The 12,738-nt window shown below is 33.5% G+C and overlaps 1 protein-coding gene across 2 annotated transcripts; it reads left to right on the top strand.

The window, feature by feature from the left end:
- The first annotated feature begins 1,540 nt into the window (after positions 1-1,540).
- On the top strand, positions 1,541-12,603 carry LOC106176143 (serine/threonine-protein kinase ICK). Of its 2 annotated transcripts, none has more exons than XM_013558389.2 (14): positions 1,541-1,640; positions 2,683-3,044; positions 3,399-3,453; positions 4,638-4,759; positions 5,810-5,889; positions 6,071-6,203; positions 7,391-7,562; positions 7,780-8,130; positions 8,379-8,536; positions 8,876-8,994; positions 9,227-9,322; positions 9,684-9,746; positions 10,036-10,159; positions 11,494-12,603. In XM_013558389.2, exons 2-14 carry the CDS (start codon positions 2,944-2,946, stop codon positions 11,504-11,506), a joined length of 1,587 nt encoding a protein of 528 aa, XP_013413843.1. In that variant the 5' UTR covers positions 1,541-1,640; positions 2,683-2,943; the 3' UTR covers positions 11,507-12,603. The 2 variants fall into 2 exon arrangements, with proteins under 2 accessions (XP_013413843.1, XP_013413842.1); XM_013558388.2 differs by lacking the exon at positions 6,071-6,203 and adding an exon at positions 6,711-6,843 and having other exon boundaries at positions 1,542-1,640.
- The last annotated feature ends 135 nt before the right edge of the window (positions 12,604-12,738 follow it).

The raw sequence follows: 12,738 nt of genomic DNA, 5'->3' as shown, positions 1-12,738 counted from the left end.
ACTTAAAAACCAATTTTTTTGCGTTTGTACAGAAAATATTTATTTTAAAACCTATTTAGCAAAAAAAAAAAAAAAAAAAAAAAAAAAAAAAAAAAAAAAAAAATCCATATAACAATTGATGTGGTAGTAGCCTACACGTATTTTAAAAATAAATTTGAGCTGAGTTCGGTAAGTTTCAGCCCCCCCCCCCCCCCCCCTCTTTCATATTTCAGAGTATTTGCCATAAATCGGGCCTGCACCCGTTCATACGTGTTTTAAATGACAAACTCCAGTAATATTGTGGCGCATAAACCTTAATATGAATAAACATAAAACTTAATATGTGTGGGATCCGCAACAACTAAGCTAACTATGAAACTCTTTTTAATTTGCAAATCGTCATTGCAATGTTCCGTTTCGTTCGGCCTTTTTTCAAGTGCGTTCGATGAGTTGGTCTTTGAAACCCTGTCGTTTGCGGTTGCCAGCCGGTGGCCAGTAGGCTTCCATGAATATGACAAGGACCCAAGAGAGCCGATGAAGTCGTTTTGATGCAGGTTATGAAAAAAGAAACCGAAAAGACTCACCCTGGGTTCAGAGGATGCTTGAAACGGCATGTTCATCGGGCTAATTATACATGAAACGTTAACGTTATAACACTCATTTTCAATATATAGGTCCATTTAACTTTTTTGTTTTATGTAAAGTAAGAGAACGGAAGACTTGTTTTTCCCAGTGGAATTTTACTGACATCAGTCCAGCAAATGAAGAAAAAAATTAAAAATAATTACTAGATTTATTCGTTCTCGCATAAAAAAAGTAGCTTGTGGCAACTTTTGCGGTGTCACCGGGTACCTTAAAAAATGAAAAAACCTTCGTTGCGTTTTTTAGTGCAGGTCACCTTTTTTAGTTGTTTGCAGTTTTTGTCATATTTTAGCCATTAATAAAATCTTCAATTAAGTTAAATCCAAGATTAGCTAGATGCTAAATGTTTTACACGAAACACGGCAAATCTGTATTCTCTTAAAAAGTAATTTCCAAAACTTCCTTACTGGGCATTGTGAAAATATATTCTTGAGGTTAAGGACAAATGTGTCGCTAAAATTAACGCACATCTCGTAATACCCCTTTAGCGCAATTAAACTTTTGTTAGTAAATGTATAATTAACTTCGTGCAAATTAAAATAATATTCGTTGCTAAAATACTGACTTTTCCTCACTAATTAAGAATTATTTCTATACTACTAAGGTATGAATTTTAAATTTTCCCATGATTTACAAAAAAAGCTAGATTTAGCATTTTCTGTGAGCAGATCGAGATTCACAAAAAGTAGAAATCGCAAATACCTACGGTATTTTTCACTTTTCTGTTTTTCTTCAAATGGACCTATATATTGAGAATGAGTGTGATTATCTGGCTTTTCCTGGCATAAGTCCCTATCCTTGTGCTGAATTAAAAATAAAAAATATGGTCTATTTATTTGTTCACTTACATGTTTACTAAGCTTACAACAGCCTGGATATAACAATTTTGACGAGACTGTGTGGAGTGTTCTTTGGTATACGCGCCATCTTTCGGACTGTTTTTAAATTACAGCCTTAGTATCCAATATGCAAATGAAGCAAATAGTTATAAACAACATGGAGTCCATGGATTCGAGAAGGTAAGATTGATACCCTTCCAATAAAATGTGTTTTATTACTATTTTAAGGGATAGAGAAGTGTTGTTTGGACTTGGAAAGGTTATTAAACAGTATGGCAGCATGGAAAAGGTAGATTGTGAGGGCTTTATTGTGGAATTGTGATAGAATATACTTGAAAAATGTTGAAATTACTCTACACACGGTTTGGGTCACAAACTAACGTAGGAAGACAAGAAACAACTAGTTGCCAGGCTCGGTTAAATGTTTTGAAAGTTGAAACATCGATGTCAAGCGCTGAATAATGTGTTTGCAGGGTTAATTTATTACCGTGTGTCGAATTGTGAAAATTGTGTTTTTTTTTTTTTTATTAGGCTGTATAGTTTTTGCACGCACTCTGTGTGGTACATGTATAATTATATTACTAGTATGTACATGTCTAACGTAGTAATATGGTCTGGGTGTACCGTTCAAATAGGACTTGTCTGACTCTACCTAACTCTGTAACTTGCTGCCTCTGTGAAAGAATATTAAGATTTTGACTTATAGAACCCAATTGTTTTAGTTTGTTTAAATTCTCTGATGTCAGTTGTCATCTGATTGAAAAAAATATATAATATCCATGTTTTCTTTAGGAATAAAGGATACGTTATATTTATAACAGAAGAGTTATATTTTTAATATTTTAACATATATAAATCACATATATGAATAGTCTGTCCATAATGGGCATTTGTAGTCACATGACACAATTTCTCTTGACATATGCTACCAGTACATCATGGAGGGTAAACATAGCATGCAAACGTTGAATCTGTGGATTTTTATATATTTCGGTATATCTTTGCTTGTTATTTTGGCCCTTATTTTAGTGAATATTTTGTCTTTTTTTCATACATATTGGGGGTGGGGGTGGGTCCTTATGATATTATAGTGTATGTAGAAGTATTTAGCAGCTTTAGTTCAAGTATTTTAACTTATTTGACCGCTTTCAGTATGGGTACTGTAACCTATACCCTATAGATAGTAATAGATTTGATGAAGTATTTTTATTTATCCTTTCAGGGTGTCCATGGGTCATCTTAAAGTTGAAGGGACTGTATAGCTATAAGCATGGAAGGAAAATCAAAAACATATTTGATTTCAAAGAAAAATATATACTGGACATTGTGCAATTGACAGGCACAATTATAGCAAAACAGAAAAAGAAGAAGACACATAATTTTATATGAAATACTGGAGAAATTTGGAAATATATCTATATAAACAGAGAGAGAAAGAATTTTTTTAAAAAATATTAGTGGGAAACACTAACTATTCCTCACAATGAATCGTTACAATATTTCAAAACAGCTTGGAGATGGGACATATGGCAGTGTATTACTGGCCACTGCAGCAGAGTCAGGGGAAAAAGTGGCTATTAAAAAGTAAGTGCTGTGCTAATTACCTCTCATTTGTCCTTTCAGATTTTTTATTTTGTTAGTAGAGTTAACTGACGTTAAGTATTAATTTTACAAATTCATTAACTCCTTCTTAATTTAAACTGTATTTATACCTTTTCATTTTTGGTTTTTGGTTTTTTATTTGAAATATCGTTACACCAGTAAGAACTGATATAAGCCAGTTTGTTGTAGGAAAAGCTACATAGAATAAAATTATTATTTTGCTTTTAATCTATAATGGTGAAATTGGTGACTGATGTTATCTTATTCTCTATATCAAGTATTTGAAGCACTATAGATTTTGTTAATCCTGTACAATCCTTTTTTATATAAATTCAGAATGAAGAAAAAGTACTACTCGTGGGACGAATGCTTAAATCTAAGGGAGGTCAAGGTAAGTGATAAAATTGAAAGATTTTCTTTTTTATAAAGTTATCACTGTGTTGGTTTTTCCCTATATGTCATCATGTTTGTGTGTACTCTTTTTTTTTTTTTTTTTTTGAACCCATCTTATACGTTTGTAAGTATTTTTGAAAAAGAGCATTCAAGCATTCTGTGGCTTTGATGAGAAAATGGATTTTTCCACGGGATAATACATCATGATTAGCTGCATTGGAGCCAGAGATATGGTGATTTACCTGAAGCTATTTTCATAATTACCAGGTGTAACTTGAGGATTAATATAGATTGATTCTTGGATACCTTGAGTGGTGTTTGTTATGGAGACAGGGTTTACAGCTGATTAATTTTCTTCTTTTGCTGTGAGATAATTTTTTTTTTTTTTAATTTCCAATTTTAGAATTTATTATGCTTTTTATGTAAAGTATTTGTGCACAGTATGAATCATTGTGAATTTATTTGCCAATTCGTTTTTTTTTTTTTTACGTCAGACGGATTAGGAGATCTACTGAAGCACTTATGGATAAGATTAAAAGACTAGATATTAGACATTTCTCTTGATGATATTATAATGAAATAATGGTATAATCCTTGTCCTTGGCTCACACAACAACAAGATGCTCCTTTGATGGTTGACAGTTTTTTAGACAGAGTTGTATAGCCAATTGTGCATCATAGGTATGCTGAAGGCAAAATGTAGGTTATTCAGTCTACCCATAGGTACATAGAAACACAAAACCTAATACCATTGGCAAACAGATAGAAGTCGGCATGAATGGTGACCATTTTGTCCTTAGTTAACAGTGTTGACATGGTACCCAGGGAATTAATGGGTGGCAAACTATCAAAATTCACTTTATCATGCCCAGTCTGACCTTACTTTGTGTCACTGCTTCAGTGCTTGTTTAATTTTAATTCCTTAAAGCTGGTGAACCCACTTAATTGTAGGTTTAGCATGATTACTTAATTTACCACTTTGTTAATTTTTTTTCAAAAGCACTTGAATCAATTTATATATTTATCATTAATGAAATACATGAAAAAATCCATAAGGTAGTTGGTGTGTGTGTGTGTGTGTGTGTAAAAATATTATTGAAAAATTTATTTACACTAAATGTGTTTTGATATTTTGACATATTGATAGCATGTTTTATGCAGTAATTTTTTTTGTTCTTTCAGTCCTTACGAAAGTTGAACCATGCCAATATAGTCAAGTTGAAAGAAGTAATCAGAGAAAATGATCAACTGTTTTTTGTTTTTGAATTCATGAAGGAGAATTTATATGACATGATGAAATCGAGGTGAGAATATATTAAGAATAGTGTATTGCAAACTGTAATGATGCACTGGTATTGGTATTAGAAAGCAATATATGTTATTATGTTTCATTTTGAACAGTCAGTTTATAACATGACTTTTTATTGATTATTCAGCTTATTTGTGCTGTCGCAAAAAAGATCTTTGTTCAAAGTATAACAAAATCAAACATTCGAGAAATATTGATCATAAACTCCATTGAAAATATATCCCTTTATAATAACAAGTAGGTCAGTTATAAAACAACCCGTTTTAAAAGAAACAAAAGGTAATTTGATAAAGAGTAAAATACATTATTCTTAGTTGCCTGGCACCTTCAACACCATTGGGAATTGTTTTTTTCCACCAACTACTTCAATCAAAGTGTTTTAATATCGGACAGCAACATCACTCACTGCATTGATCGGCTGGATTTGCAGCACATTAACCTGTATGTGACACACACCCATGCACACAGTCTGGCAAATCAATATCTGCTCAATTGGAAATTGTATTAGTGTTGTCAGTGTCAGGGGAGACGGTAGGCAAAAGGGTGCTGGATGCTTGCTCATACATATTGATACCTGTCTGGTTATTTACATGTATCCAAAACTCACAATAACAGTTACAACAGTATGAGTGATATATGAAGACAATCTTTTGTTTAATGTTTTGGTGGATTGAACACACACTTGTTGAATTTTTAAGTTATATCTGTCAATTTCAGTCCTTCCCTGTTAGCAAGACAACTGCAATAAGTGTGCAAAAAATTAACTTCAGTATTATTAAAGATAAATCATACATTGCTATCTGAGACACTTAGTATTCTGCTAAATGTCAGCTGGATATATGATTCAAGTAAATGATTTTACATGATGTGTTGTTTTTTTATTAACACTGTATGATATACCTATTTTCTGTGAACTTCCCAGTTTTGGCTTATTTGTTTTTACTGGAATGATCAGTGATACCCATCCAGCTTTTTTCTCTTGATTTTTTTTTTGACTTATGACCTTTGAAATCTTAATAGTAACATTTTTCTTTTACTTTTTCAGAGACAAACTCTTTCCTGAATCTGCTATTAGAAACATTACATATCAGGTGATGCAGGGGCTTGCTTTTATGCATAAACATGGTAAGATATTTCTTTGTTTCTGCCTGTCTTTCTTCGATTCATTTATTTTCCTTTTTTCATTTTTCTACTTTTTCAAGGTAAGCTTATTGAGAAAATTGAGTACGACAAACAGTCTTTTCCAGTCTATTATGAATAAATATTGAAGTAGCATAAATCTGTTAAATGTTGCTCTTTTTAACAGGCTTTTTCCACAGAGATTTAAAGCCAGAGAACATTCTGACCTCAGACCTAGATTTAGTTAAAATAGCAGACTTTGGCTTGGCCAGAGAGACACGGTCACGGCCACCTTACACTGACTATGTGTCCACTAGATGGTAAAAATGATGTCTTTGTATTCAGTGTGTGGCATGGGCTAATGCATAGTGTGTGTTGCACAGTAAAGGGAAATGGTTTCACATGCACACTGTGAGTCCCCAGGGAATGAAAATAATTAACCATCCCCAAGGCTTTGGCAATCAGCCAGCATACATCTTTTTGGTTTTTGTGGAAATTATTGTGAGCATGAGAGACTGCTTCGCTTTACAGATAATGAATTAAAAACCGGATTAAGTTGGTTGCATGTCTATGATATGACCACAGCAAATCAATTACAGTAATTACTGAAAGTCCCAGATGGTTTCATTGTGTGATCATACTCAATGAATTTTTTTGCTGATTTCAATTGCCATGGCTACCATCCTTGTTTACTGTAAACAAAAAGTGGTCGTAACTAATGCTGAGACATGCTCCCAACAACACTCGGTGGCACACATGGGTTCATGTGGTGGGTTGCAATTTGTGTGCATGGTGCACCTTATAATCCTTGCTTTATAACTGTCCAGGTTATTTCCACCGAGATATGAAACCTGAAAACCTCCTATGCACGGGGCCTGAACTGGTAAAAATTGCGGATTTGGGCTTGGCCAGAGAAATCCGCTCCAGACCTCCCTACACAGATTATGTTTCTACACGATGGTTAGTTTTTCTTTTTTTTTTTTGCTAACAATACTAATATTTGTATATGGTGCAAGCTATGATTTATATTTATTGATTTTTAATACTAAGCACTTACTGTAGGTGTTGGGGTGGTGATATATAATACAAGAAACTGAACTGACCTTATCAGGAAAAAATGCTTGGTTGTAGCCATGGCGCCGCAGCAGCTTGGTTTTGTAACCTAGCACCTTGTGTATTTGCTGTTGTTTCATATTGTCATTCAGATTTTGAGAATCTTGCTTGATATAATAGTTGGAGTTTGAAAAAAATTGGTATGCAAATGAAACATTTTTCTTTTATTTTTATGGTATTTATGTACTACCAATATTGTAATAGTTGTAATGATTTGTTTTCTGGTTACAGTTATATTAACATATGTCATTAAGCATATGGCACACTTTGGCAAAGTGTTTCAAGATTTCCTTACCTAAAGAGAACTGAAATATAAGTTATCACTGTACATGCTAAAAAAAATTCACCAAAATATGGTTCAAATATTCAAATTGAAAATATTTTTTTCTGTCAGGTATCGTGCCCCAGAAGTCCTTCTCAGGTCCACCAATTACAGCTCCCCTATTGACATGTGGGCAGTTGGGTGTATCATGGCGGAACTGTACACGTTACGCCCTCTTTTTCCTGGAAGTAGTGAAATTGACGAGATTTTTAAAATCTGCTCTGTCCTAGGCACGCCAACAAAGGTTTGTGTTAACCTGAAATTGTAATTATTCCTTAGATGTCAAAAAAGTTTGATTTCAAACTAATTCATATCTGTTGTTTTTTTGCCTGATTTGTAAGTTGTCATTCATCAATTTTTATAAATCTTTTCTAATGTATGTTAATAATTACCATTTATCATACTTAATGAGATTCAATTTTTATAGTTGTTAATGAATTTTTTGTCTGTGATTCATTCAGATGGACTGGCCAGAGGGACATCAATTAGCAGCAGCCATGAACTTCAGGTGGCCACAATGTGTTCCCACCAATCTTAAGACACTTATCCCAAATGCTAGCAATGACGCTATCAGTCTCATGAGAGATCTCTTGCTCTGGGACCCTAAGAAACGGCCAACAGCAAGTCAGGCACTTCGGTATCCTTATTTCCAAGTTGGTCAGAATCTTGGAGTTAATACAACACAAACACCGCAACAGAGGAACACTGTGTCTTCTCATCAGGCCCCCCAGCAAGTGCACAGGCCTTTACAAGAGCAGAAACAGAATGTGTTACCTGCCATACCTAACCAAGCACAGAAACAGACAACAAATGTAAGTTTGTTTTTACATTTGTTTTGACCAATGCACCTAAATGTATTCATGATGTGAAGATGTATGCATTTTGTATTATGCTTAAAAAAATTATTACAAATAATGGAACATTTCCAAAAATTATTTTACTTGTGTTTTCTGAAGTGTTGAAGTCAAATAAGTTTTTGGTGTTTTCCCATTGAGCATGTTTTTATTTTATTTTATTTTATTTTATTTTATTTTATTTTATTTTATTTATTATTTTGCAGGAATTTACTACAACTAAAAAGAGTGGTACATCACGGAAGCGCTGGGGTGCTGGTCATGACAGCTGGGATGACTGGGATGACATGGACTTTAGTTCTAGTATAAACAAAAAGCCATTGGCTCATGTAGGAAAGAAACAGACGGATGATGACTTCTTGAGGTAAATAATGGTGAATGGTGTCTATGGAAATGTGCACAAGATTAGTCCTCATTAAGGCTAGTTAGTAATGGCAGGTGTAAACCGGACAGTTTTTTGGCATGTTTGTAATTTTTCTCATGTGCGTTGGCCAATGCCATCAGCAACATTTATAATATAAACTGTTGTGACAATTTAATCTTGCATGTTAACAATAAAGATCGATAAAGTAAGTTTTCTTTTGGTAGATGTTTTCAAACCACTGCTTGAAGGAGGTGAATATTATAGTTTGGTTTATTTGTGCATTGAAATTCTAAATAAAACAGTTGAATATTATATCTATTCATACTATGTGTATTGCAGTAGTCTTAAAGAGAAGCCTGTCCACAAGCCAGTTGGTGCTGTTGGTAGAATGGGCTCTGGGAGATCCTCAGCATCTTCAGCAAAGCAACATTACTTGAACAAGGCCAGGTATCTACCAGGTAAGGTAACTGACAGTAGTAATCAAGCTATGCCAAAACTCATTTGTTATCACCATCTTGGTGTAATAGCCAGAATATGTGTAAAGTTGTAAAGAAGTAGCACATTGAAGAGTCTGACCATTTTCTTAAGGTGTTTGGGAACAATCAAAAATAAAGATTAAAAATATGTAAAGCTTAAATAGATAATCTAACTTTAAAGCAGTATTCACCATTTTACTTTCTCTCCCCTAAGGTATCAACACACGAGAAAGTGCCAAATACAGTGCCTCTACTTGGGGGACAAATAAAGCCAATGTAGGGACCATGAACATTAACAGGACAAATAATGGTAAGTAACAACAACAGTGACTGCTGGGTTAAACAAGCTAGGTGCTGTACAGCAAAAGCAATGTTCACGTGTTAAAGGTTTTTCTATAAACTTATGCCTTTGATATATACCTTTGATAGAAGTATTACATGCAAAAAAAAAAAAAAAAAAAAAAAAAAAATAGTAATAATAAAAAACTATTTTGATGTGATATTTCAGGTATTGTTTGTCATGTTGTTTGTGTCTTTATTTAATTTATTTTGGATTGCTTTGACGTGTCTTTTTTAAACGGTGTATTACATAATGGATAATTTAATTAATTTCATTTTGGTGTCTGTTCTGCTTATGATGGTTGCACCTTTTTGTTTTTCTTCCTTCACAGCTAATGCAGGGGGCACTACAACAGGCTATGTCCCCTCCTTCTTGGGCTCTGCAAATAAAAACAGTGAGTCATGCCTTTTTATTTTGTTTTAGTTGGCACATTTTTGGTTAAATGCCTTTTATATTTAGTTTCTGTGCATATCTCCTTAATGTTATCCTCTAGCTCATGATTTACAAGGGTAGCATGCTCATTTTTCGTGCTAATATTACCATGCTCAAAATCCTGCCTGAAGTTCAGGATTGATTTGTAAATCAAAGTTGATTAATAAAGAGGACTTTTGAATTGCCTGATTTTAATACACGTTTCTTACATTGATCTCTTCCTAATTCTTGTTAACCCTTATTTTTTTCAGATTATGGAGCTGGAGGCTGGAAAAGACAGCAGCCCACAGTGCTACCGTCACTTAATAAGAATTCGGCAGGTGTCCGGTCAGGGCAGCAGGTGCAGGTCACTGGAAGGACGGACTGGGCAGCTAAGTAAGGACACGCTGCATGAATGTTGTTAAATATTACATTAGGAACACTGCGTTAGCTTGCAAACAGCAAAATAAATTGAAAAGTTGCATGTTACTTACACTGCACATTTTCAGTTTTCCCTTTGATATCGCTAGATGACTTGTAATGTGGTTGGTAATTTAAAAATGCCATCACCATTCACCTGTTTTTGAAGGCAGTTCTTTGCATTATTACAACAGGAATTGAGACATCAATCTCATTGAGCTGTTACTAAACATCACTGTGGTATCTTTTACCCAGGACACTGTTCTACTCTTTCTTTTCCCTGAGTAAAATGTATGCTTTGCTCCTTTTCCATATTATCATCATGTGTACATATTAACATTCTAACAACTTTTAACAAAGGTAACACTCAGAGGGCAATTTAGATTATCATTGTTTTCCCCTTTGTTGTCTTGTCTTGTATTGTTTTATGTGTTTTTATAAGTCTGTGGTTGATATAAATTGTTGTGTGTTGTCTTCTCTCCAGCAGTCAGGATGAAGGTAAGCTGCTATCAGCCACATCCTGAATAAAAAACATTCTTAGCTTGGGTGATAGGGCTGTTTGCAGGTTTGATAGCTGTTCACATTGTCATCCCCACCCTCACCCTATGACCGAGTTATTGAGAGTGTGAACCATCTGTGTACAGACATTACTTTTCCACAGTCAACCTCACACCATGCTTTCTTTACCACGAATGAATTTTTCCCAAACAAATACTGCCTTGGGTGATCACAGTTTCTCTTTTGGTCATTTCTTTACCATTAAACAGAAGCATGTTTGTGGAGAATTTTTTTTGATTTGTGTGCAGCCTTTAAGTATTATATCCTGTACTGGTCACCTAATGTTTCAATCATGAACCCATCATTACCAGTCTTGTCTTCTTTGTAATCTGAACTTTAAATCTGCACACATTCAGTCACATGTGCAAACTTTCTGTCATCCTTGCACAGCCCACTTTTGCCATTCCAAATTCTTCATACAAGAAAAATAGTTTTACTAAATTATTGAGGAACATATATTCTAGCTCAAAAGCAATTCCTTCATCCTAATTTTCCCTTTTATTTGCACTTCACATTTTTCTTACACATTACATAATGTAAATGTATCTTGATGTTAATGGGGCAGACCTTGAAAATAGTTATGGCAATTTTATTCTTCTTTCACACTTGTGGAGCCAGGTTATATTTATTTGTGTGTGGCCATGTGTGTGCAGAGAATTTGGTGGGGGGACTTTTATTATGTGTCTATCCAAAATGTGTTTAATTTTGTTAGCTAGACAAACTGACCAAAATTTCTTTCTTTTTAATTTCAGATACTTGAAGTGATTCTATAGATGTCTGTAAAGGCTGTTAAATTGATCAGCAAACCAGAGGAGAAAAATCTTTAAATGAAGAAAAAAGAATCATGAACTCTGCGATTTGCAAAGAAATATCTAGCTTATGACAATCGAGCAGTTTTATGAAAAGACAGATTTAAAGAACATGTTGTGTAAGTCCAGTTTTAAGTTACATTAAGGAGTCCTACAAGACTAAGTGCACGTTTGTTGATCATATATCAACTGCTGTTATAGGAATGGTACAGAGATCTTGTTAATTTTATGTACATATAGAATCTGAACAGATCTTTGATGGTGTTCCTCATTCATTGTGGATCATATAATGCATCAAATATTTATTGACATTATGAAATTTCTCACATTGTTCATTTCAAGTTTGTTTTTAAATATCAATCATCTTTGCAATGTATATATTATAGCTATATAAGCAGATATTTTACAACTAAAATAACATGTTGTACTGGTTGTATAAATAGTTTTTCTGAACTGTACAATGTAGTTCATATTAATGTGCGACTTTATTTAATGATATGTCATTTCCATGACTAGTGATGACTTTTTGTCAGTCTGCTTCATGAATATCCATTTGATTCTTCAATTTAACTTTCCCTCCTATTTGTTTAATTGCCTTTGAATGTTTTAGATCTTACATGTTGCTATGCTTTAGCTGTAAAATTGCTTTTGGAAAACATAATAACAGTCAGTCAAAATCAGATATACCAGTGGAAAAAATGCAGAAGCACAATGTATCTTAAAAATTGATCTAGAAAGTGAATGAAAGATGACCCATTGGACATCAGCACTGTACACCCTCATTTCAGGATTAGTTCATAATGATTATTCATATTTCATTTCTTTATGACTACTGACTATAAATATTTTTAATTATTATAATTGCTTTACTGGCCTAGTTTAGGATGTATATTTGTCATGCAGTCAACCTGAACAGAGAATTTTTTTAAATTTATTATTTGAAACTTGGAATGTACCTGTCATGAATGCAATATTACTTGCTTGGTTGTAGTTTACCAAATGATACATCTCTGTATATTAAAATTACAGAATAAATCTCTCATTGTAAATTTATCCAGAGTTTTTCAAGTTCCATTTATAAGATCATGTATAAAACATGCCAATTTTAGTCATACAAATGAACTTTTTGTAGTTTGGTATGTCATTTTATAACACTTTAGTACATTTCAAAAGAGGCAATCTTGGGAA

This window comes from Lingula anatina, chromosome 1, assembly GCF_051362555.1.
Source record: "Lingula anatina isolate TDL-2025a chromosome 1, LinAna3.0, whole genome shotgun sequence".
Classification (NCBI taxonomy): Eukaryota; Metazoa; Brachiopoda; class Lingulata; order Lingulida; family Lingulidae; genus Lingula; species Lingula anatina.
This window is presented reverse-complemented; position numbering and strand designations above follow the sequence as displayed.